Source organism: Haliotis cracherodii, unplaced genomic scaffold (genome assembly GCF_022045235.1).
Source record: "Haliotis cracherodii isolate W230 unplaced genomic scaffold, xgHalCrac1.p SCAF_9, whole genome shotgun sequence".
Taxonomy (NCBI): domain Eukaryota; kingdom Metazoa; phylum Mollusca; class Gastropoda; order Lepetellida; family Haliotidae; genus Haliotis; species Haliotis cracherodii.
In genome coordinates, this window is record NW_027266343.1 from 13,792,162 (window position 1) to 13,817,577 (window position 25,416).

Genomic DNA, 25,416 nt, shown 5'->3' on the forward strand with positions numbered 1-25,416 from the left:
TAGGCAGTGAGATATGAAAAGAAATTGCCAAATACCAGGGAATTAAAACATTTCTGCATCCTAGTTAAACCTGTTGAAAACACACACAAAATCCAAACCATCACCCAGCCAGCCATTGGGGTACTGTTTTGAAGAGTGAGTGAGTGAGGATGGTTTTACTCTGCACAATTCAAGCCACACAGGTGGCCACAACGACAGACATCACACATTGTACCAATGTGGGGAATCACCCCCACCCTCCACCGCTCTAGATATTGAATTGTGAAAGGTAGCTCTTAAAGGATACCAATGGAGTGAGTGAGTGAGTGACACAGTACCCATGTTGGGAATCACATCAATCCTCCACCACTCCAAAAAGTGAATTGTAAAAGATAGCTCTCAAAGAATACCAATGGAGTGAGTGAGTGAGTGACCGAGTACCCATGTTGGGAATCACATCAGCCCTCCACCACTACAAAAAGTGAATTGTAAAAGATAGCTCTCAAAGAATACCAATGGAGTGAGTGAGTGAGTGAGTGACCGAGTACCCATGCTGGGAATCACATCAGCCCTCCACCACTACAAAAAGTGAATTGTAAAAGATAGCTCTCAAAGGATACCAATGGAGTGAGTTAGTGAGAATGAGAATGAGTGAGTGAGTAGGCGGGTGGGTGAGTGAGTGACGGTGAATGAAAATGAGTGAAAATGAGTGAAAGTTGAGTGAGTGAGTCCACAATGGGCCATTAAGCAAAAGGTGTACTGAGGTGCCACCATACTGGATGGAGGTAGTAGTTGCCAGCTTCACAAGGGTGCAACAAGGGCCCCTTACGTGTAGCCAGGTCCAACACTGGGAGAATCTTGACGAGTGGAGGAGAGAGTGAGGTGGAAAGCTTAGCCTCCACAGACCCACAGCTCAGTACAGCAGCCACCTCCAGGGAGACTGGGGAACCTAGGGGAGTGAGGAGAAGGGCGACTGGGTCGAGGGGGTGAGAGAGGGGAGAAACTCAGACCAGTGTTATGAGTATGTGTGCCACTGAAGAAGATCTACAGATGAAGTTATAGTTATGTACATCTGTGCGTGGGCTTGCTTGCAACATCTTGGAGACTTAGATCAGTGAACATGTAGAAACTGGAGGTCCCCAGACTTGGGACAGTGAACATGTAGAAACTGGAGGTCCGCAGTTTTGGGACAGTGAACATGTGAAAAACTGGAGGTCCCCAGACATGGGTCGGTGAACAAGTAGAAACTGGAGGTCCGCAGACATGGGTCAGTGAACAAGTAGAAACTGGAGGTACCCAGACATGGGTCGGTAAACAAGTAGAAACTGGAGGTCCCCAGACTTGGGTCAGTGAACAAGTAGAAACTGGAGGTCCCCAGACTTGGGTCCGTGAACATGTAGAAACTGGAGGTCCCCAGACTTGGGTCAGTGAACATGTGAAAAACTGGAGGTCCTCCAACTTGGGTCGGTGAACATGTAGACACTGGAGGTCCCCAGACATGGTTCGGTGAACATGTAGACACTGGAGGTCCCCAGACTTGGGTCGGTGAACAAGTAGGAACTATGGTTCAAATGTGGCAGTAGTGGGTTCTGCTACGGAAGGATGACAAGGTCTAGCAGCCGACTCTGATTAGAATCTCTCTTCCTATGGCTCATCGTACAGTGCGCTACTCAATGAGAAAGTTATTGCCAAGAACTTCTGCCTTGTATCAGCTTCCAAGTTTTTCTGCCCGAAATCCCAAGTTAGAAAATCCGCACTGAGAGTGATGAGTTGCAAATGGCCTCCCAGTCAGGAAGACACTGCTGTGTTGTAAATGTTTACTGAAAGGAAGCCTTCCAACTCTCCCCAGCCCTGTAGCTAAGCCACTGTGACTTCCTGAGAGAAACTGAGAACAAACAGATTACCACAGATTACAGCATGCTGCAACCAAACTGTCACTCAGTCTCAGTGACTGAGTGAGTTGAGATTTACCCACCTTCATATCCTTCCAGCCAGTCACAGAGAGGGCACAGGGTGAGTGAGTGAGTGAGTGTGAGTTGAGATTTACCCACCTTCATACAGCCAGTCACAGAGAGGTCACAGGGTGAGTGAGTGAGTGTGTGAGTGAGTGAGTGAGTGTGAGTTGAGATTTACCCACCTTCATACAGCCAATCATGGAGAGGGCACAGGGTGAATGAGTGAGTGAGTGAGTGAGTGAGTGAGTGAGTGAGTGAGTGAGTGAGTGTGAGTTGAGATTTACCCACCTTCATACAGCCAGTCACAGAAAGGGCACAGGGTGTGTGAGTGAGTGAGTGAGTGAGTGAGTGAGTGAGTGAGTGAGTGTTGAGATTTACCCACCTTCATACAGCCAGTCACAGAGAGGGCACAGGGTGAATGAGTTTCACAGGTTGTGGGTGGGTGGGGAGTGAGTGAGTGAGTGAGTTTACACTGCATCTCTAAAGTATTTTAATGTTATCACGGTGCTGGAACTTTATATCCTAGCACAACAAACAGGAGCTGAAAGCGGCCCTGGCCACCAATGCTCAGAGTAGAGGTGGTGGTTGGAACAACTCAGTTGGTCACTGTAAACCTGTAAATATCTGCAACTGCAACTGGTAGAAATATCTTTCATTGCAGTTAAGTGTATCTCTTTCATGACATGTTTGTAAACTTGTTAACTTGTTTTGTATGTCATTTTGCACTACCTTTTCCAAAACACAGCAGGCAAAAAATAACTAATGAGAGTATCTCATCCCCATGTATCTGTAGTGGATTTTGACTCAAGTCGGTTGATGTTGAAAGCAGAACAGTAGCTGTTCCACCAGGTAGCTCCCATAGATTGCGGCCCCCCATCACCACAAACTGCATAACAATGAGTGGCAGGGCCGCCCTGCTATCTGATGTAGAGGGCATGACCTGATAGACCTCCAGTAGAAATGACATCATCAGAACCACTCACCTGTCTTACCTGTCAGGTGCTACAGGTGAACTCGTTCAGGTGATTAGAAAAATAGAAATAGGAATAATCTAAGGAATATCAGCATTAGATTACAAAAAACATACCTGTTAATTTATGTTTTATTGTCGGAATATGTATAATATCCAGAATAGGAGTGATAAGCTCAGTCAGTGTTAGCCTGTCTGGCCTTGTTCTGGGTTCGAGTCCTCACATCTAACAAAAGAGTAAAATTCTGTGAAATCCGTCAGCCAGGGTCTTGTTACTCTGGAAACTCTGTCTTCTGGACAAATTCTGCTGGGAAAGGTCACACGCATACAAGGACATTACTCTGAACCAAAGCCTGGTTCATCCTTCAGTGGGTAAACCTTGTACCATCATGATGAACAGGTTGATAATAGGGACAGTTTTACATCAAACTTAATAAAGACCAGGCCAGCAACAGATCTGGATACATCAACTGAGAATAAATGTTTTTCTTACTCAACAGATTGAGAAAATTCATGACATTATTACATTTAATTTCAAAATTATACTAAACTGGCATTTCTAGACTAGTTTGATTATTAATCTACAAATCCACTCCAGAGACCAGATATTAAAATGGCCTCCAACAAGTACATTTTCCCTCCAGACAAAATGCAGTGTGACTATATATCAACAACTCGTTTTCCAATAGCAATTCGAAGGCTTAGAAATACACATAGATTTACAACCATATCAAAATGAGCTATTCGACAAGTTGCCTGCTTCCAAATATACAACCTCTCTTACAGAGATAAATCCCACCAGATCATATACTTCCTGAGAGCTCCATGCCATTTCGTTCAAACCAAATTTCATACCGCAAAATGAATTATATTCCCTCCCATCCTCAACTCCTCGTACATCTCCATTACTGAAGCTCATTTAAGCCACCATTTTTATCTCACATTATTCCAATTTCGTTTGATACTGCATAGAGCAGGGTTACTTATAAAAACGATCACCTTTGTAAATTGGAACAACATCTTGGACGTTTCTCCCTGGAGGTTTTCTTCAAATATATAACAGCGAATGCTCTGTTATTAAATTTTCTAATCTGAAAAAGAGAAACAATTATCCCTTCTGTTTCTTCTGCTAGCATCTGGCCTAGAGGCTGAATCAGTATCAAGAAGCCAGCTGCCATCGTCAGCTCGCAAGGTGAAGGTCACACGCAAATTGAAAACGCAGCACACAGTTTTTAGGCTATCTGTACATTTCCCAGCCAATGTATCTCCCTTCATCTACATACAGCTATAAGCACATTACTTGCAGCCCCCCCTCCCCCCGGTACTTCCCCTCTCCCCGGTACTTCCCCTCTCATCATCGTCTACAGCCCCAACATCAAAGAGGAACATCCTGAATAATAAACCTACATGAGGGTTATCCCTACAGTCGCCATATCGAGATTCAAGGCCTGATACCAAGGAAACTCATTTGCTCATTTGCCTGTCTTTGTGCTGCAATACTTCCATATTCAGTACCATTACTACATACTCAGGTTACCCGTGAAGATCCAGGGTAGAATAGATCTTCCGCAACTCATGTTTGCCATAAGAGGCGACTATGCTTGTCATAAAAGGCGACTAACGGGATCGGTGGTCAGGCTCGCTGTCTTGGTTGATGCATGTCATCGATCCCAATTGCGTGGATGGATGCTCATGATATTAATCACTGGATTGTCTGGTCCAGACTCGATTATTTATGTCAGCATCACGACCCAGGAGCCATTCATTAAGATAAGTGAGTACATTCATTGGCAACTTCCCTAAAGGTTTAGGAGCTATGCTGTGTAAATTTGTCACTGATCAGCAAACATTTCCATTAAAAAGGAAGTAGCCAGTTATTGCTACCAATCTGAGGGTCTCGTCAGTACTCTGACTTAAGAAACTATGAAAACTAGCACATTAATCTAAATGTCAAAATGAGATAAAGTCTCATTGAACATCCTTAAACAAAAGTGACACTTTATCATACAAACTTTATCTCAGTATCAAAATGTTCAACAATGTTTCAACCAATAAGTACTTTCTGAAGATAGTTTGTTTGTTGTTTCACAATGCCACAAGCAATATTCCAGCTATATGACAGCGGTCTGTAAATAATAGAGTCTGGACCAGACAATCCAGTGATTGATATCATGAGCATCGATCTATGCAATTGAGATACTATGACATGCATCAATCAAGTCAGCCTTTTACTGCAAGCATGGGTTGCTGAAGACCTATTCTACCCTGATCTTCATGGGACTTTCAGAAAAGAGACTCAAGAAGAAAGCCCAAAAATAAGTCCTTGCCAAAATGCCCAATGAGTAGGGCATCATAAGGACTAGTAGAAATTTGCCATTTTTAAGGGTTTAGGGTTATCATCATAAGGACTAGCGGACTAAAAATGCTAGTTTCTACTGCTGGTATTGGTGTGAGGAGCTTGTACAGACTGGTGGCAGTGATGCTACAGCAACCTCAAGGTATCGCTGTGAGGAGCTGGTTCTGGAATACAGCCAAGGGACATTATTCTACAATCACCCACTGGGCCAGTGAAGGGATGGAAGCATGGAATGCTCCTGAACATCAATCACTTGACATTTCATCACCTTCAGTGTTCAGCCTCCCAAACTGATCCTTGTTAGATCAGCAAGCCGTCAGCTTATCCTCGAGAGGTGTGGCAGCGCTGGTCAGTGAATGAATGACCATTAGACGGCCCCTTGTGGACAATGATCGTGATATTGATTGCAATGACCGATGATTCACTGGTCAAACTGGACCTGCATACAAAGCACCAAGAGCAACTGTGAAGAGGCGTGTCCACTTCACAATACAGGACCTCCTTGTGATTACCGTCTTGATATTATTCCACACATGCCTGGTGCCATTAAATGTATGACATTACGTGTTCTCCCATCAAGTGGCTGTGATACAGCTTTAAGGAAAATAAAACCTCACTCACTCACACCCCTCCTTTACACAACCCTAGCTCCACTCACCCCTCCCCCCCACTGACTCCAACAACCCCTTCCCCACACCAACCCCCTTACTCACTCACACACACCCCTCGTTCACACAAGCCTCCCTCCACTGACCCCTTCCCTCACTCACTCACTAACTCCCTCATCCCTCCTCACATACCCCCTTCCCCACACCAAACCCACTCCCTCACTCACTCACTAACTCCCTCATCCCTCCTCACATACCCCCTTCCCCACACCAAACCCACTCACCCACTCACTCACTCACTCACTCACACACACCCCTCGTTCACACAAGCCTCCCTCCACTGACCCCTTCCCTCACTCACTCACCAACTCCCTCATCCCTCCTCACATACCCCCTTCCCCACACCAAACCCACTCACCCACTCACTCACTCACTCACACCTCTCCTTCACACACCCTAACCATCACCTCCTTCCCCACACCAAACCCACTCCCTCACTCACTCACTAACTCCCTCATCCCTCCTCACATACCCCCTTCCCCACACCAAACCCACTCCCTCACTCACTCACACCCTCTCCTTCACACACCCTAACCAACACCGCCTTTCCCACACCAACCCACTCACTCACTCACCCAACCAAACACCCACTTAACAACCAAATGCAGAGTATAATATTTCAATACATGCCATCAAACACCTGGACACGGAAAATTAACAAAAACAAAGACAATGACACTGACGTACGTATTATGTCAGCCTAAGTGCAGCACCACACAAGACACCTCGTGACTACTGCCAGGCAAGCATATTGTAGACGTGACAAAGATAAACAGGCTCCCTCAATAATAGCAGTCTAAAGGGGGCCAGATAGGTCAAATGTAGCACTAAAACAGTGTCCCTCTTAACCTTACAAGTCGGTACGAACAAGGGGCACAAGATGTATTATTTAGGAAACTGACAGTAGTCTGCCCCTGGCATAGCTGTGTGTGTTTTGACACCCGAGACGCGACCCCCACTCTCTTGTGTCTGCACTGCAATAACAAACCCTGCATCTACATGTGTCAGGGGTGAGGGGGGTACGAACAGGGGGAGGGAGTTGGGGGGTTATTGGAGGAGGGATACACCAGTACACTGGAGGGAGGAGGAGGAGGAGGAGGAGGAGGTGGGGCTTAGCAGTCAGGCTATGCAACAAAAATCAAACATTCCATCTGCTTTAAATATTAGGCCAAAATAAATTATTTATTAGAGATGTACTTCAAAGCTTCTGAGCCTCTGATGATATGAGTGAAGTTAATAGTTGTACATATGGCTTTTATTACACTTCTCAATCTCTGGTAGGGATATTCTTAGCGTCCAGGAGGAGGTTGAATGATGGCTTAGGGAAGTTGTCATACATATAGCACACAATACTGCCATGAAACGAACATATCATCACCTTCACTCGTGTGAGAAAACGTAAACTGGATGTCAGTACTCTCTTGTTGAGAAAACAGGACGGCATTTTACTCATGTAGCATTTCACTTGTGCATTGTTTTAATGATGCAACATTTCACCGGTGCAGCATTTTACTGATATAGTGATTTACTGATGTAGGGTTTTAATAATGCCAAGTAGTTACTGATGCAGTGTCTTACTGATGTGTTTTACTGATGCAGTGTCTTACTGATGAAGTGACTTACTGATGCAGTGTTTTACTGATGCAGTGTTTTACTGATGCAGTGTTTTACAGATGAAGTGTCTTACTGGTGCAGTGTCTTACTCATGTAGCATCCCTACAGGCTAACAGGGGTAATGTAACGTATGAACGCCAACCCAAGATGCACTCATCAGTCCCCAGACATCCACATTCGGCATGGAGGAAAAGTCTTATTTCAGCAAGTTGCAAATGCAGGGGAGATGGGGAGACAAAGTGAGCACTACGCCCAGTCTGGTAGAGATTGTGTCAGAAAACATCACAAGCTTGGTAGCAACACTTCACAAAGAGTTAAAATTCCACTCAAAATTGATCCGCAAAAAAAATACATTTTTTTTAGAAACTCGGGAAACGTTAACAAAGTGAATGGCCTTGGATTGGACTCCAAACCGAAGCATAAAAATGTTCATTGTGATTTAAAATCCATCCACATTAGAATCAAAGAAATCTAACGTGACTATGTACACAACTCAGGTTCCAAATGGCCATTGTTAACTGAGCTGAATATACACATTCACACTCTCCTTCAATCCTGCCAAGCCGTGTGGCCATACAGGCCAAGTTGTGTCTTGGGGAAACCAAGTCATAAAACTAACATGAAAGGGCCCTCTCCTAACAAATGGCTCCAAGATGACAAATCCAGATCCCTATCAAGCAAGGAATATCCTTTGTCTCTGGCGATGCAGTTCCGATTCACCGAGATTCCACAGAAGCAGCAACAGTAGGCGCAGAAAGTAGACACAACCAATATGGCGTCTATAGCTAGGAGTTGCATAATGGCACTGAAATAATCTTTCATGATAAAAGAATGTCTTGGAAAAAATCGTATCAGGAAGTGTGATCATCCGAAGAGAAAACAGTTTTAAAGGACAAACTGTCACCAGCTCGTTTCTACGGCACTAACATTATGTATCCATGGTATAATATTGTGTATCACATCTGTGATATATGGTCCCACATAATATCCATGTAATAACATGCCATATAACATCATGCACATCCCATTTCACATATGTGCAATAACATCTATATATCACATCGTTAACATCCCGAGTCACAAGGTCTGCACGGTATTACCTGTATACTGGTATACAGCAATATGCTTTACAAATGACATGTTTGGCAAAAGAAATAATTTGCGTTCCGGTATATTGGCTAAAACATGTATAACATTTTTGTTACTTTTTGTATCATTTAATCTAAAATCTACACAAAAATTCATTCACAGATGATGTTTCCCTTTGAAATTGATTGAAAAAATGGCAGCAATACTCCTGTGATTTTTAATTCAGGCTGGCATCGACTGACCATGATATTAATGAGATTGTAATATTTACATTGGCATGTAGAAAATAGAATCTATGCTCACAATCTGAGTCAGTCACTGTCAAACACTTTAGCGCCCAAAATATCGCAATATATATTGCACTACAAATACCTGTGTCGCAACATATTGCATCACTTCATGGAGTTGTAAATACAACAAACAACAGCACCTTTCAAGTCTATTATTATTATTATTATTTTCATTATTATTATTATTATTATTATTATTATTATTATTATTATTATTATACAGCAGGTAGCCAGTTACCATGGTTACTAATTTGCTTAAATGCAGTTTTATTTGTCCACAATGCACTCACAACGGGTGGTACAATTGACACTGACAGCTTAACGATTTCCTAAATTTGTGATTGGCTTAGAGAGGTCAAACAAAAAGCTGTTTTTAAACCTTAACAAACATATCAAAAAGGTATTCCATTCAGAAAGCTGCTGCCCTGATGACCTTGGGTAAAGGTCACGTCTGGTCCGCCCTGACAATCATTAATCCCCGGTGACCCGTGTTTTTTCACAAAACTAACTTTACGGGGAGGCTGTCAGGAAATATACAAAGGAACTGCTTCAGGAAGAGAGTGGGTTTCTTTCTGAGGAGCAGACGACATGGGAAGAGCAGACATGAAACAAACCCAGAGCTTATCAATCACGGAGGACACCAGCATGTCCTGGCCATGAATACAAAAAGTGGGAGTGGATAAGAAGTGGAGAAACTACCAGCCTTGATTTATTTTCTGTACCGGAATCTGTGCGTAAGTTGGAGCACAATAGCAAGTTTTTGTCTTTTGCACAATTTTCCATTTCTTTCTGAGCACAGATGTGTGAGCAGAAAAACATCACAGAATTTACTGGCAATTTTTCTTAAAATGTTGAAAGTTTAAAAACTTTACATGTTCACCCAAACTTGAATTGTTGATTAACAGCAGAACTTATGAATTAATGAAATGAATAGAAACAGCAACACAGATGTAATAAAACCATTTAAAATAAAATGCTATATTTTTCTATTTCACAGGATGAGTTTCTATCCTGAACTCCCTCTTATCAGCAATAGATCCACCCACATAAAAAGATGGGAAAGTCCTTTCGACAAACATGGGTTACAAGATGTGCTACAAAATATTTAATTTGTTCAATTTCATCAAGCAGAAAACTCAAGTTTAAATTCTGATGGAGGATCTCAACTCCAAATTGCGATTCCATTTAACACCATCCTTTGAAGTTGTAATTCCTGATGTCGAAGATCCGTTCTCACCGTCCCTGATTGTGAAACCCCCACCGTGATTGTGAAACCATCCTGTCTGTGGGAGGGATCAAAGCAAGGACCTCACTCTCGTGTAGCAGAAACACTATCAATGTTCCGGAGTTCAGTCTTTCCGAGCTGCGTTCCTTATCACAGGGTAATATAGATGTTTAGTGCCCCTCTGTAAGTCATCGACGACCTCTCACAGCAACTCAATATTACATGTGTAGTGAATATAAAAAAAGATATTCTTATTTTGTACTTCAAACCCATAACTTTTAACCATGATACCGACCTAATCGAAATGCATTGTGTTTTCCACTCACCTTACAGCAAGAATATTGCAAAAATCGAGAATCCATTGGGTTCCTAAATTTGGTGCTTTTTTATAAACTTAAAATCATTGGATCTTGTAGATTTTTAAGTTAGTTTCAGACCAGCATTTCAAAGAAAGTATTCAATGGCTGTAGTCTGTGTCCATTACAAGGATAAGTGGGGGGAATGTCGGGGTCAATCAAGACTGCAAACAAATATAACTCGCCCATGCATCACAGCTCATCCTCGATGTTAGTTTTAATAAAAGCCTCAAGCCATTTAACTAAGCCCAGATGAATATTATGATGCAGGATCTCCCAAAGTTGTACGACTAAGTTTGATTCAACACAATTTTGAACAGTATTTCAACGATACTAAAGCATCGAAGTCTGGGATTTCAAACATCAACCAGTTGAGTGAGTTGTTTATTTGTTTGTTTGTTTGTTTGCTGCACTCAGTAATATTCCAGCTATATGACGGCAGTCTGTAATTAATAGAGTCTGGACCAGACAATCCAGTGATTGACATCATGCGCATCGACCAACACAATTGGGATACAATGACATGCATCAACCAAGTCAGTGAGCCTGACCACCCGATCCCGTTAGTCGCCTCTTATTAAAAGCATAGTCACCTTTTACAGCATGCACAGGCTGCTGAAGACATATTCTTACCCGGATCTTCATTGGTGTCGAGTTGAGTCAACACAGTTTTAAGGACTATTTCAGTTTTACTAAAGAATTCAAATCTCAGATTCAAACCCAGGACCAGGCCTTGCCAAACTGGCGCTGACTTCCAGGGATGGTGCCTTGTTGAAGATGGACTACAATAACCTTAATGTTCTTACGGAGGATCTACATTCTTATAAAAGAAAGCAAGTTCTCAATAACAAATTTCAAATGTTTTTGTCAGAGTTTTCAGATGGTCTTAAAACTGCATGTGCATGTGCTAACATCATATCCTGTCGTCGTCTGTTTTCATTCCTCAAGTTAGATGTAACGCTTGTACTACTTTCCTGACAACTCAAAGAGTTACCACATGGATGAGGTTACCATCCTCCCAAACATTCTACAGATAAACCTTCAAGATATTTCCAGCTCATTTTTTCACATACCGATACCAGATTCCCTCAGGATGCGACTTGTCAATAATTGGACGTGGAGCAGTAATATAGATAAAATAACAAGACGGGCTGCACTCTAGTTTCAAAGGTTTAAAAATACTCCACAAAACCATGTTCTGTTATTTCACTTTTTTTCGAAAAGATTTTTCCTTGGATTTTTTGTTCAGCACAACAATGGCTGATAGGAGACCTACGAAGATCAATGCTGTGAAAATAGTAACGCCAAATTGGCCACTCCACCCACACTTAGTCCATTGATTCTCAGCCAACAGAGCAAATTTTAACAAATTAGAAAATAAATTTTCTTTTATTACAAGGGAATGTCGAGGGTGAGTCGTTTAGTACTGAGCACCTCACAAATAACTTGCAACCCAGACGAGATATGGCTGCACTGTGGGTACTCACGCCTTCACCTCGGGTAAACACCTCGTAAACTGACAATTTCAAAGGAAAAAATCCTAAAACTGATGTTTCATTAACTGAGCTGCCCTGTAGTGGATAAGGCAAACCTGGAACTAGCGGAGATATAGCCTCACCGCAAATTGAATAACCAATGATTGGAAAAAATTTGACACTGTTGCAAAATACATCACTCAACTAGAAAAATAATCAACCATCTCATACGCCATTCGTTTTCAGTGTCGAAATTAAATAACAAATGTCAAGGGGTCCTTTGTCATAACCTGGCTGTTACAGTTAAATATTTAGGGGACCCTAAACACAAGATCTACAAACCTCAAGGAACTTGTGACCATCCTTAATTTCAAATATTTTTAAAATTAACCAATGTTAACCTCAGTTGTCTTGACGGACATTTCTTTGACTGTGATTTATTAAATAACTTAAACCACATGATAACTCTTTATGTTCTTCGTATGATTTTCCATGTTACATCCTTTGTAAAATGATGGGGAAACGAAGTGTGGGTATACGGTTCCTGTATCACACCTTAATTACCTTCCTGAGCCACACCCACACCCACACCCACACCCACACCCCTACACCTACACCCACACCCACACCCACACCCCTACACCCACACCCACACCCCTACACCCACACCTCTACACCCTCTCCTCCAACCTCCAACCCCCAACCCCCTCCATCCCCAGTCATGCTCCCCCTGCAGCAGGCTGTTATGAATGCACACACAATGATGTGCACCGATTTGTTGCAGCAGCAGCAGCGGCAAGACTTGCATGTACTGTCACAAAGACATAAAACCATCATGATTCATGTGCATGCAAGCTATAAATAGATGCATGCGCTGGCTGTTCCACATAGCTTGACGGCACTGGGCAGTACTCGGCCACATAGCTTAACCGCATCGGACAATATTGGCCACATATTTATTCTCAAAGCAGGGTATGGAAATGGCCTGTTGGCACTGACAAAACCCATTTCCACTTGATTGAAATATGCCAATAATTCTATACAGACAACGGAGAAGAAAATTGGATAATTATCAGAAAACTTGGCTGGTTCTCAGTGGCACAAGCAGCATTCCTCGATGTGGGTAATCCACCAGGGCTACTTCAGAAATGAATGATGGCCTGGACACTGCCCTCAAGGGGCAAAGCACAATGTGGAAATATACCACAGCCTTGTGTATACAACGGATATTACACAGCATGTAATACCCTGTGTATACAACGGATATGTCACTCACAGAATGTAATATGCTGGGGTCCATCCAGGGCAGACAATGGGGAAATATACCACAGCCCGGTGTATACAACGGATATTACACAGCATGTAATACCCTGTGTATACAACGGATATGTCACTCACAGAATGTAATATGCTGGGGTCCATCCAGGGCAGACAATGGGGACATATACCACAGCCCGGTGTATACAACGGATATGTCACAGCATGTTATACCCTGTGTATACAACGGATATGTCACTCACAGAATGTAATATGCTGGGGTCCATCCATGGCAAACAATGGGGATTGATACCACAGCCCGGTGTATACAACGGATATGTCACAGCATGTTATACCCTGTGTATACAACGGATATGTCAGAGCATGTAATACCCTGTGCATACAATGGATATGTCACTCACGGTATGTAACATGCTGGAGACCGTCCATGGCAGACAATGGGGACATATACCAGAGCCTGGTGTATTCAACGGATATGTCACAGCATGTAATACCCTGTGTATACAACGGATATGTCACAGCATGTTTGTCTGTTAATTGTTTAATGCCGCACTCAGCAATATTCCAGCTGTATAACAGCGGTCTGGAAATAATCAAGTCTGGGCCAGACAATCCAGTGATCGATATCATAAGCATCGATCCACGCAAATGGGATACGATGACATGTATCAACCAAGTCAGCAAGACTGACCACCCCATCCCGCTAGTAGCCGCCTATGACATGCATAGCGGCCTTTCACAGCAAGCATGGGTTGCTGAAGACCTATTCTAACCCTCACAGCATCTAAATTCTAATACCCTGTGAATACAACGGATATGCCACAGCATGTCAAATGCCTGTACATACAACACATCAGAAACTGGTGTAACAACATCAAGAATTATAGGTGCTATTTTCGTATTTGTAAAGACATGTCCTTTTTCTGCACACTATCAAGGTGATGTACAGCGTAGCATGCAAAGAAAGAAACAGTATTTCAAGCACCCCATTAGCCTTGCTCCAAGGCTGTACTGAAAGAAAAGTCCATGTGCGCATAGTAATTCTATCCTTATAATAGGCAAGTCTAGATAAACATGATAAACGGACAGTACAATCTAAAGATGGGATCCTTCATGGCGACAACTTGTTCTTATTGTTTATATAATCTAGAAATTATGATTAAAATTAATATATAATTATTGCCTTAGAGACTTGTGCAAGTCTAGCATCCCATCTTCAAGTACCTCTGCGTAAATTCTAAAGATCAAGTTCCAGTAGCTCGTTAGTTGATACATAGATGTACTCCTTCTTATTCCTCTGTCTGCAGTATCTTCTCCTTCATATTCCTTGATGCTCAGACATATCTAATTTCCTTCACTGTCACCACTTCCGCACATATTTGATATCAATCAACCATTCCAAAAGCAACGAGACTGAAAACCTTCAAGCAATCCAAAGCTGTGTGACAGACCCTACTGTTGACAAAGCCAGGAACATTTCTTCTCCATCCCAAACCATACCCCATCCCACACCCATACCTCATTTAACACTATACCCCATCCAATACCAGACCCCAAGGAGTTAAAATCTTAGGCTGCACAAACTTGAAACATCTTCACTTCATGGGCCAGACAACCAAAAATTCCAAAATGCAAGAATTTTTCATTATAACACAAATCCCTTTCCCATTCATGTAATAATCAAATACTGAGGCATCTATATCAAAATATTCCTCCCAATATTTCAAACACATTTGGTGTGAATTACGACTTCAACACAGCCAACAAACACAAAAGTTTGACGTCTCCATCTCATTGTCTTATAACGAGGGAGGGAAGTATCATGTTTCACACAATTCACAGCCCTGCAGTAGCCCTGATGGAGAGTAGGGATGCTACTGATTTTTTTCACTCTTTACTCTCTGACTCTTGTTTCCTACAAATGTCTAACCAGCTTACTGTAACTGTAATCCCTCCACAGAATTACGATCATTACATCAAGGTAACTGTCATGCATAGTTTCGGCCCTGTCACCAGGGTGAGGTACGAGACCCACCCAACTGGGGGCGTGAGGTCAGCGGGTACAGTCTCTGTCAGCAGCCAGCCACAGGGACACAGGCGGTAATCCACAACCTGTCTGGCAATCTCAGGAGGGAAGGTCACTCAGGGTTAAAACCCTACACTTAAAAAGACCAACCTTTTTATTCTAGTATCAGTTATCAAACGCGGGGCTGTATTTGGGCTTAATATTGAAAGCTACTCAGTCCCTGGACTGAACACTCCGACCCTGGCATCCTGTATCTCTGTGTTCCCCCTCCCCCCTCCTCCCCCACCAAGACTACTTGTTATTTGATGAGAACACCTTAATTTCACCTCTCTAACCAATGGCAACAAAACATCAGTAAAGCTCTTACATATTCTAACCTTTTAATGTGAATCTTAAACAGTGAGTATTTCAAGACTGGGTCGTAATTCAAGCCGAGAGAGTCACCTCGGTTGTTCATGCCACCTGAAGGGACACCTGCAAGGAGGTCAGACTGGGTACATTTTCATCTGGAACTATCCTCCACTGATATCAGAAGTCTCGTCTCTGCTTCGGTATTTGATAACTGCTTGGTATTGGATATACAGAAATTGACTTCATCATCCAGGATTCATTAGGGACCAGTTCAAAAGTTTTATGTCGGATAAAAATCTTATTTCGTTAAGTCCAGGGGTTGAGGATGAATGTCCCTGCAAGTTTTCCATCCGACAAGATCAACTTTCCTGATTTCTTAATGTATTATATAACTTATACTGACAAGCACTGACATGATATTGCATGCTATCAAACAAAGCCCTTTTGTTGTACATTTGAATTATGGTGCTAAAGTAACGTAAACATAACCAAGGCGAGAAAATTTAAGTGCATTGTTAGCCAATGGCAATGCAGAATTGGGAGGAAATCCATTTGCTGCTGACACAAAATGATGTATTCATGACAAAGGTCATGCCCGTGTATGTTTTGAAGAGCATTTTGGGAATAAACAGACAAGGTTCAGTAATAATTTATATCACGAGAGCGTGAAGTATTGTTTGCCTATATATTTGATACAGTTGTAATCTGCATCTGTCTATATTTTACTACTTTTCATAAGTACAAAACGCATCTGTCTGGAGTACTGACGTCCCAATCAATGGCAGTAGCAGTATTTATCATAAGGACAGAATTACTGTAACCCCATGGACTTATAATTCAGAACAGCCTTGGAGCAAGGCTTACTAAACCTCTGACCGAGAGGACAGTGAGACAAGCCTTGATTCCAGATGCCAATAAATGCACACATACTCGCATCATGAGTTAATAATTCATCTGCAGCAGGTTAGATTTTTACCACTTTAACATTTCAAACAGAGCATTGAAAAATAAACACTATTGTGGATGACCAGTGTTGTCTCCCTTGCAGCTGATGTTTGCCGAACGTGTGGCGACATAATAGTCCAAATGTAAAAACTTCTAACGATCTTTAAACTTAGGTTCACTGATGTGACAGCTCCAAAGACTTCATCTGAGTTACATCTTGACAGTGTTGACATACAAAATACAAAGACATCTAAAGTTAAAATCAATCTTACGTCCTACACACTGACACACACTGGCTGTCTGTTTCCAGGGGCTTAACAAAGACACAGGAATTTGAAGACATTTGGGGGAGGGGTTTAAACTGATGTTCAAACAATGACTTCCACAAATTAACACTTCATCGCTGTAATTTCTCTTGATGTATTGGCTTTGAATTACATTAATAATAATAATAATAATAATAATAATAATAATAATAATAATAATAATAATATCCAATCATGTCAGAAGATACATCAAAGACATTTTTTTTTTCAAATTAGCCAAATTGAGATAGTGCCAAACATTAAACTGTTATCATCTTACGAACAATAAACTGTTATCATCTTACGAACAATAAACTATTATCATCTTATGAGTTTTTTCAAACAGCATGTTGCCATCATCAAAAATTCTGCTCTAATAATGACGGCACATCTATCAAGCAAACAATCCGCCCACAGGGGACGCAGTAAAGGGCAGAAAGGATGTGAACCAACAACTCCAATAACTACATAAGCAACAGCCGAGCCAGCAAATCGGACAAAAGCTACGATCATCAAGCGGAATCACAACAATAAACCCGGACGGGAATTAATAATCACCTCAAATATAGTTTCATCATGAGAGAGATGACTGAACACATCCAGGCCAGTGCAGCAGTGAGGCAATGGCCCACGAGTGTGGGGGACCGCCTGTGTCCTCAGCCCTGCCATGCATGACAGAAACAGCAAGGCTCCCAATACCAGCCGACAATTGTCAACAAATAGTCTGCTTGCCCATACGCTATCAAACCACAAACAAACATGCGACTGAAATAACTTATTGACACTGTTCTTCATCATTTGCTGACTGATTTGTTCCCAAACCGAATAATTGTCCCCTTTCCACATCGGAGAAAATCAACAAAAATTACTTTTATTATCTTTAAGGGATGAGAAGTCTGTGCCATTAGCAGCAATTGGGGATGCATCATGTACAAACGGTCAGCATTACTTTAGGTGAGGTGAGGTGAAACAGGGTTTAATGTTCAAGATCATAGTGACGTGCATGTACGTGTGTGTGTAGCCACTAGTCCAGACTAATGCTGATTTTATATTATATATGCTAGCCCACTGAGGTATCATGCAGCAGTTTAACATGAATACCCCACTCAGAGCCAGAATACTTTCCCCGACCCAACCCGTCCTTGTTTTAACTGAAAAATGCCAGGCTCCAGGCAGGGTAACAACAAGTACCATTTTTAACATCTTTGAAGCGACCAGGGATCAAACCCAAGAGCTTCCGCTCTCCAGCCAGACACTCTATCCACTAGACCACAGAGGCAGTGGCTGCATCATTTTGACAATGACAACTTCTCGACATGCATCAAACATAAAAGGTCTGTATCACTTTGCCAATGACATTTTAGCATGGACTGATCTGCAACAAAAGTTCTATTTACAAATATCCAGTTCTAAAATACCAGATACAATAAACCAACATGTTCCAATAGTCAGAGCAAGACGGGGAAACCTCCTCTGTCTTTTCCGCGACAGTTTGGTGTCTTCAATCTGGCACTAAGCCTTCAGTGTGCAACATTTGATGGCAATAAGTAACGATTACTTACAGTTTGGTAAGCTTGGACAGGCCGATAAAGGAACCATTCCGCAGAACGGTAAGCTGATTCTTCTTTAAATCCCTGCAATAAACAGAGTTAGAGTTGATCACATGCACGCTAGTGGACACCAATCAATGGCCAACACTATAACACCACACATTAAGAGAATCAATCCTGTGTTGAGATAAAATATACTTGTTACTGTCGTGTTGACTAAGTGCCAGAGTGTTAGTGAGACTGCTTGTTACTGTCGTGTTGACTTAGTGCCAGAGTGTTAGTGACACTGCTTGTTACTGTCGTGTTGACTTAGTGCCAGAGTGTTTGTGAGACTATTTGTTACTGTCGTGTTGACTTAGTGCCAGAGTGTTAGTGACACTGCTTGTTACTGTCGTGTTGTGCCAGGGTGTTAGTGAGACTACTTGTTACTGTCGTGTTGTGCCAGGGTGTTAGTAAGACTGCTTGTTACTGTCATGTTGTGCCAAGGTGTAAGGGACACTACTTGTTACTGTCGTGTTGTGCCAGGGTGTAAGGGACACTACTTGTTACTGTCGTGTTGTGCGAGGGTTTAAGGGACACTACTTGTTACTGTCATGTTGTGCCAGGGTGTAAGGGACACTACTTGTTACTTGTGTTGATTTAGTGCCAGGGCTCTGTTCCCCAAGAAGATCTTAGTGCAAGGACTACCGTAATCCTATGTTAAGGTATGGGAGTTACTATCATCTTTGCACTAAGATCGCTTTGTGGAATTGACCTAGGGTGTCAGTGGGACTACCACAGTGTGTAAGTATCTGGTATTAGAGCCAATGATCACAGGATCCTGGTATGCCTAAGAGAGACAACTCTTACCAGCAAACTGTGGAGTTTTCAACAACTGGGCCATTGTACATGTTCAAAGCTCCAGTTTGTAACTTTCAATGTCAGCATTTGAAATTAATCTTCCTAAACTAAACTGGCAAACAAGATTTGATTTGGCATATATCAAAGATCCAATTTGCATTATTTTAATGGCTTTAATGTCTTTTTGATTTTCTGAGAATTATTTCACCAGCACACCTGATTATGTTTATCTGATTAGTATTTTAGACAACCATTCTCATACCACCACCTGACACAAATCATGATATTGTCATTCATCAATTAGGTACTGCAGTCATACTGTACTGCAGACGTAGAAAAGAGGGTTTTGATGTGCTGATGTACTAAATATTATTACCCTCCCCTAACATGCCTAATACATGTCATGTTTTTGGATGACCCACCCAATGTCCTTGTACATTTTTTTTCATCTCCCTGAAAAGAGAAAATGCCAGATCACTCTACTTTATTATAAAATGTCCATTTTTTCCATGACCCTTCCCAAGGATGTGTATTATTTCTTATGAACTTCCTCTGGAAATTGTCGTACTTATGGTGACCCTCCCCTGATTTCTTCTGACCCACTTACGCCCATAACAAATGACAAGACCCTTACCCCCCAGGAAATCTACTCAGTGTTAACAGGTTAAACGGACCATTCTCGTCCATGCATGTAGTCAGGGTATACATACCCTGAAACATATATATCCAATACAGCCCATGCAAGTCTAAAATAGTTGGCAAGTCTAGATAACTGCAGTTTCAGGAAATGAAAAAGACTCTTGGCTCTTTTTTATAATAATGTATAAAAATAACTTTTTCTGTAAAATATTTACATTTCAGACACTTCATGTTAGTCTAGTACCATTCGGCAATTAACAGCAGCTTGCCTGTGTCATCACTACCTGTTTGACAGGCCAGCTTCCCCTCCCTGGTGATGCACTTCTCCTTAAAAACATTTGTTTGTTTGTTTGTTTGTTTGTTTGTTTGTTTGTTTGTTTGTTTAATGCCGCATTCATAAATATTCCAGCTATATGAAGGCAGTCTGTAAATAATCGAGGCTGGACCAGACAATCCAGTGACTGACATCATGAGCATCATTCCACGCAATTGGAAATGACAGGCATCAACCAAGTCAGCGAACTTGACCAACCAAACGTTAATCGCCTCTTACGACAAGAGTAGTCGCCTTTTACAGCAAGCATGGATAGCTGAAGGCCTATTCTAGCCCAGGTCTTCACGGGTACCCTATGAACATTCCAGATGATACGTAACATATCTACCTGCCAGCTGTGCTGTTCAGCTGCTGATGAGGGGATGAAGATGGTGTTATGTTGGACAATGTAATACATCACTACAACAATGTGTAACCAGCTTATGACACTAATTGTCTGGGGCGTAAATTTATCAGCTGGCAGATAATCCTACTGGGTTTACATCAGGACATGAGTGATGTCTACAGTAAGTGAATATCGCCCTACTTTGCAATTACCAGTGTTGCATGTATGTGTTGCACTAAGATGTCTTTAACACACATCTTGCTCCATGCCTGTGTGGAATAGCCATCACAATGGAAACTAATTATATTTCATCAGAAAACTTGTGTAAATCTCACGCTAGCCTTGCTCCAAGGCTGTATTGAAAGACAACTCCAGGGATGTGTAGTAATTCTATCCTCCAAGTCTAGACTCCAGTTTCTTATCGGGACAACGTGTTCTTATTATTTACATAATTTAATAATTATTGCCTTAGAGACTTGTGCAAGTCTAACCTATCATTGATGCAATGGTTTGTGATGCAATGTTTGTTGTCATATTCTCATAATGAACATGATATTCCAATAGTATTATAGACATTATATATATTGAAATATCCCCAAAAATAAGAGAGAAATAGCAACTTGATTCAGTTGAAATTAAAAAAATGCAAACCATTACTTGAGAATCTACAAGGAGTTATAATAAAACTGAATACCTATTTAGTCTTAAATATCTGCCGGACAGTCGGCCAGGTGGAGGAAAATTTCATGCATCCCGACAGCAATCTTACCAGCCACGGGCGTGTGGGCAGGCAGTTATTTCAGACACTGCTGAGAGATACACTAACACTTGGGCACACTATAATAGCCTGATGTTACCCTGTACTTTTATACCATCGTCTTCATTGCAGACTGACAGACCACAGGCCCATAGTGAGGATGGTGATGTACAGAAATAATTTTTAATTGTTTACAAATCATGTCTGATCATATCTTAATTTCATTGCTCTAAATATATTATCTGTTAGAACTTTAATAATATATATTTACATGTAACATAATTCACTAAACGTAAAGATATTTGGACATTGATGGAAGTAGGTATGTAAAACATGGACTGATAAACCAGGCAAAAAGACAACAACGTGGCACTCAGCTTCTATCATGTGTCTATAAACTGCATATTACATATACTACATTCCTTCGGGATTTGATATATCAGGATATATTCCTTCTGGATTTTGATATATTTTCCTGCTTTAATATTCGATACATGTGATGAGCATCTCAATCTGCAGAACACCATCCTATATTAATTCAAGAGTAGTTTCAAAGATTCAAACCATAATACATGTACTGATTGCATCTAAGTGGATATCAAAATTAGAGCTTCATGATTTAGCATTAGACTAACATCTAGTCTCTGAAATGAACATATTTAACAGATTTTTAAAAAGAATTTAGTCATGAAATAAAATAAAAAGGAGCCAAGAGTCTTTCTACCTGATACTGCAGTAATCTAGACTTGCCAAATATTTGAGACTTGCATGGGCTGTATTGGATATATTTGTTTCAGAGTTTGTATGACAGACTAGATTTAGCATGTAAAACTTCAGAAAGAGAAAAAAGTAACTGGAGTGGATGATAAGGGAGTAGCCAGTGCAGTTTGAATCACTAGCATGTGGTGTATATATCCCCGTATACTGTTTACTGTGGGGTGGTCTACCTCCGGGGCATATCATTTACGCAAGGGACTTCAAGGGTCAAGTTTTGGGAGTTGGGTTTTATGGCAGGTTGGCTAATACCCATACCACACAGCATTGTCAAGCATTTAAAAACTATTTAACTAAAACTGCAAGGGTAGAAGGAGTGACACTATTTGCTTCATATCATGTCACGGACTACGGAGCTTTTGAGTCCTGATATGGATACAGCAGCTGCCCTTAGCATCCCAGATAGAATCTGTAAACTTAGTAATAATGATGATGTTGAAGACGAAGTACATTTTCTAGCTGGCTGGAGTTTTTACTTGAGGTAAGTTTCATCCCAGAGAGATGCTAAATCCCACAGATGTCTGCCGACCTGACTGTATTCGTCGTGCGGAACGAAGCCCCAAACTGCATTGCCTTACAGAACAATTTTAACTCCGAAAAGAAGATATAGCGTTTATCATATGGTGAAATTCAATAAACCACAGGACATTCTTATATTCTTAATATTATGTAGATCTGTATGTATTTGCAGAAATTTATGTTCTTATTAATTATTAATTATTATATTACCATGTTTGCATTCTTGAAGATATCTGACACATTAATAACAGAACTATCTTCTTCTATATTACAACACCTAGGGAAAAATAACATAACCAGGAATTGTTTCAATAATTAAAAGCTTAGAGTTTTAATGAATGCCATGTACAGTTCTTTGATAATTAGAAATTCAAGATTGAACCTGAATATAACTAAAAACACATGACTGCATTGAATTTATTTTCAAGGAAGAACCTAAACTGAAAATGTAGATATCTGCAACACTGGTATATATATCTCGCTGTTACATCCTATTGAATTAATATACAAATTGTTCCATACTGTTGGACGATTATTTAAACTGTTCCATTCTACTGAACTAATATATGGTAAACTATGTTCATAACAAACACCCTTATAATGAACTGACGGATATAACAAACTGATTTGGGTCCCGTGCATTTGCTGTATATTTGCTTATAATGAACTATGGTTATAACAAATTAAAATTAGTAGTCCCTTCGAGTTAAGGAAGAGAATATATGGATGTTAACTTCTTTATTATGAGGAACACAACGTTTCGGAGTATATGCTTACTCCTCCATCAGGTGAATTCACCTCCTTCATCAAGCTCATTCACCTGATGAAGGAGTAAGCATATACTCCGAAATGTTGTGTTCCTCATAATAAAGACGTTGGCATCCATATATTCTCTTCCTTATGTGAATCACTTCTAAATGCCTTTCAAAGTCCCTTTGAGTTAGTTATAACTGTAGTTTACTGTATAAACTGTTCCATCCTAGGACTGTTAGACTAGGATATAAACAGTTCTTGATCTTCTGTCACTGATTTCAAACAACAGACTTGGTATCAAACACTATGGGTAGTTAACAAGTTAATAATATCACTGCTACATGTTACACATAAAAGCAATTTGTTCATTATTGTAATACAAACAAATGAGTCAGAAACCCTGGTATCACTGGATCAGCACTACACACAGTTGCACATGCGATCCCTGCATTACAGTGTTACCCAATGTTACACATGTGGCATGATTGGACATTCACAGATGGTGTTACAAGTGTTATAGCACAGCCCTTCATTGCATATCTCAGATAGTACAGGGCCAGTGAAGGTGCCAAGATACAAGGTGTAATTGCTAATGACTCTGGGCTCTTGTTTATTACCACGGGACTGGAATGTTTATTATGAGGCTAAATGTGTCATCTCTTAAATTAACAGACAGTATACACATTAGAATTTGGGTGAGGTGCTTACTCACCTCAAATACCAAGCTATATATATTCATATGGTACCTGGCGCCCTCCTTGTCAAAGTGTTGTGAAATATGATGTAGTGCTACACTAATACATGACTAAGACATACACTCATTTCATTAGATTATCAGCTAATATACTCATAAGAAAATGGTTTAGACATCCCGTCAGTACTTATATGAAAATATAGTTACGTTCGGCGTATAATAATGACCAACACAAGTATACAAGACAGTACAATATAACAGTGTGCAACCAGACACTCAGACTGGGATCTGTGTGTTGCTTTGAAGTAGATACTTACAAGTAAGCCGTATCCAGAGGGAACGCTATGTGTGCGAGACTCGTGAAGGGAGGGGGGTGTTTCGCGCAGTCCACCTTTCTAACTTTAGATTTGTTTTTCGATCCCATTGCCGTGCAGTGACAACTCAACACACACGCCTCCCCCAAACACATCAGATTCGCAGTGCACAGAAAAACTGATGCCAAAACAAGCCGTCTCGCCAAAACTCCCATTGTAGAAGATCACGTATTCCAATAGTAGATAAATGGCTTTCAAGAGCTTTCTTGGTGAGTGTACTGTCGGACAGTGGGCTGGGCCGCGGCTAGTGTGCCCCTAAATCCATGTCCGATCTCACCCAACACATAAGGGCAAGGAAACACGACACATGTTTTCATTGTCATCAAATAAATAGTGGAGAGATCCTTCGGTGATCGCTACGGAACAAAGCGCTAGCTGGACAGAGATTTGGGAACCGAGCATTTCAGTATACACGGATGCATCCTTCGTTCTTACTGTACACCATCCATCTTTGGGGGATCTATCCAGACGCTGAACCCAGGAGGAGCAGAGGTGCTAGCGCATCCTCCGGCTCAGAACGGGAACATGCTTCTTCTCATTCCCTGCTCCACACACAGACACTGTCGATCTCCGCTCTGCCAACTCCACGAATATCCTTCGCTCGCTGCACTCGAGGTTACTTGTGCGTTAATCACACGCTCACTGTAGTTATTGAATATAGCGGGAAGCTCCAATCTACTTGCATACATGCATATTCCTGGCACAAGCTTGACAGCAGACGCTCAAAATGTGCAAAATTATTCTCCTCTTGCTCAAGTGAGCCATCTTGATTTTCACTGACCCTGTGACGTCACGAGGTCAGCGCTTCCAGCACCAAATCTGATTGGTCAGCCGGGTCCAATGGTAAACAATACGATGGGATAAAACGATTTTGTGTGTGGCATTAATCCACACGGTGGGATTGTATATCTTTAGGCTGGGTTCACAATGTAAGGCAGCGACCTGCGACTGAAAGGGAAACCCTAGCGAGGCTAG

The 25,416-nt window shown here is 41.4% G+C and overlaps 1 protein-coding gene across 1 annotated transcript in view; it reads right to left on the minus strand.

Annotated features, from left to right (window-relative positions):
- LOC139452021 (adhesion G protein-coupled receptor A3-like) overlaps window positions 1–25,192 on the minus strand; it is a 126,139-nt gene extending 100,947 nt beyond the window's left edge. The window contains exons 1-2 of the mRNA XM_071233300.1: window positions 24,385–25,192; window positions 18,445–18,516 (exon numbers count right to left, since the gene is read on the minus strand). Coding sequence (XP_071089401.1) covers window positions 18,445–18,516; window positions 24,385–24,596 — 284 coding nt within the window. The 5' untranslated portion in view covers window positions 24,597–25,192. The remainder of the gene's footprint in view (window positions 1–18,444; window positions 18,517–24,384) is intronic.
- Between the last annotated feature and the right edge of the window lie 224 nt (window positions 25,193–25,416).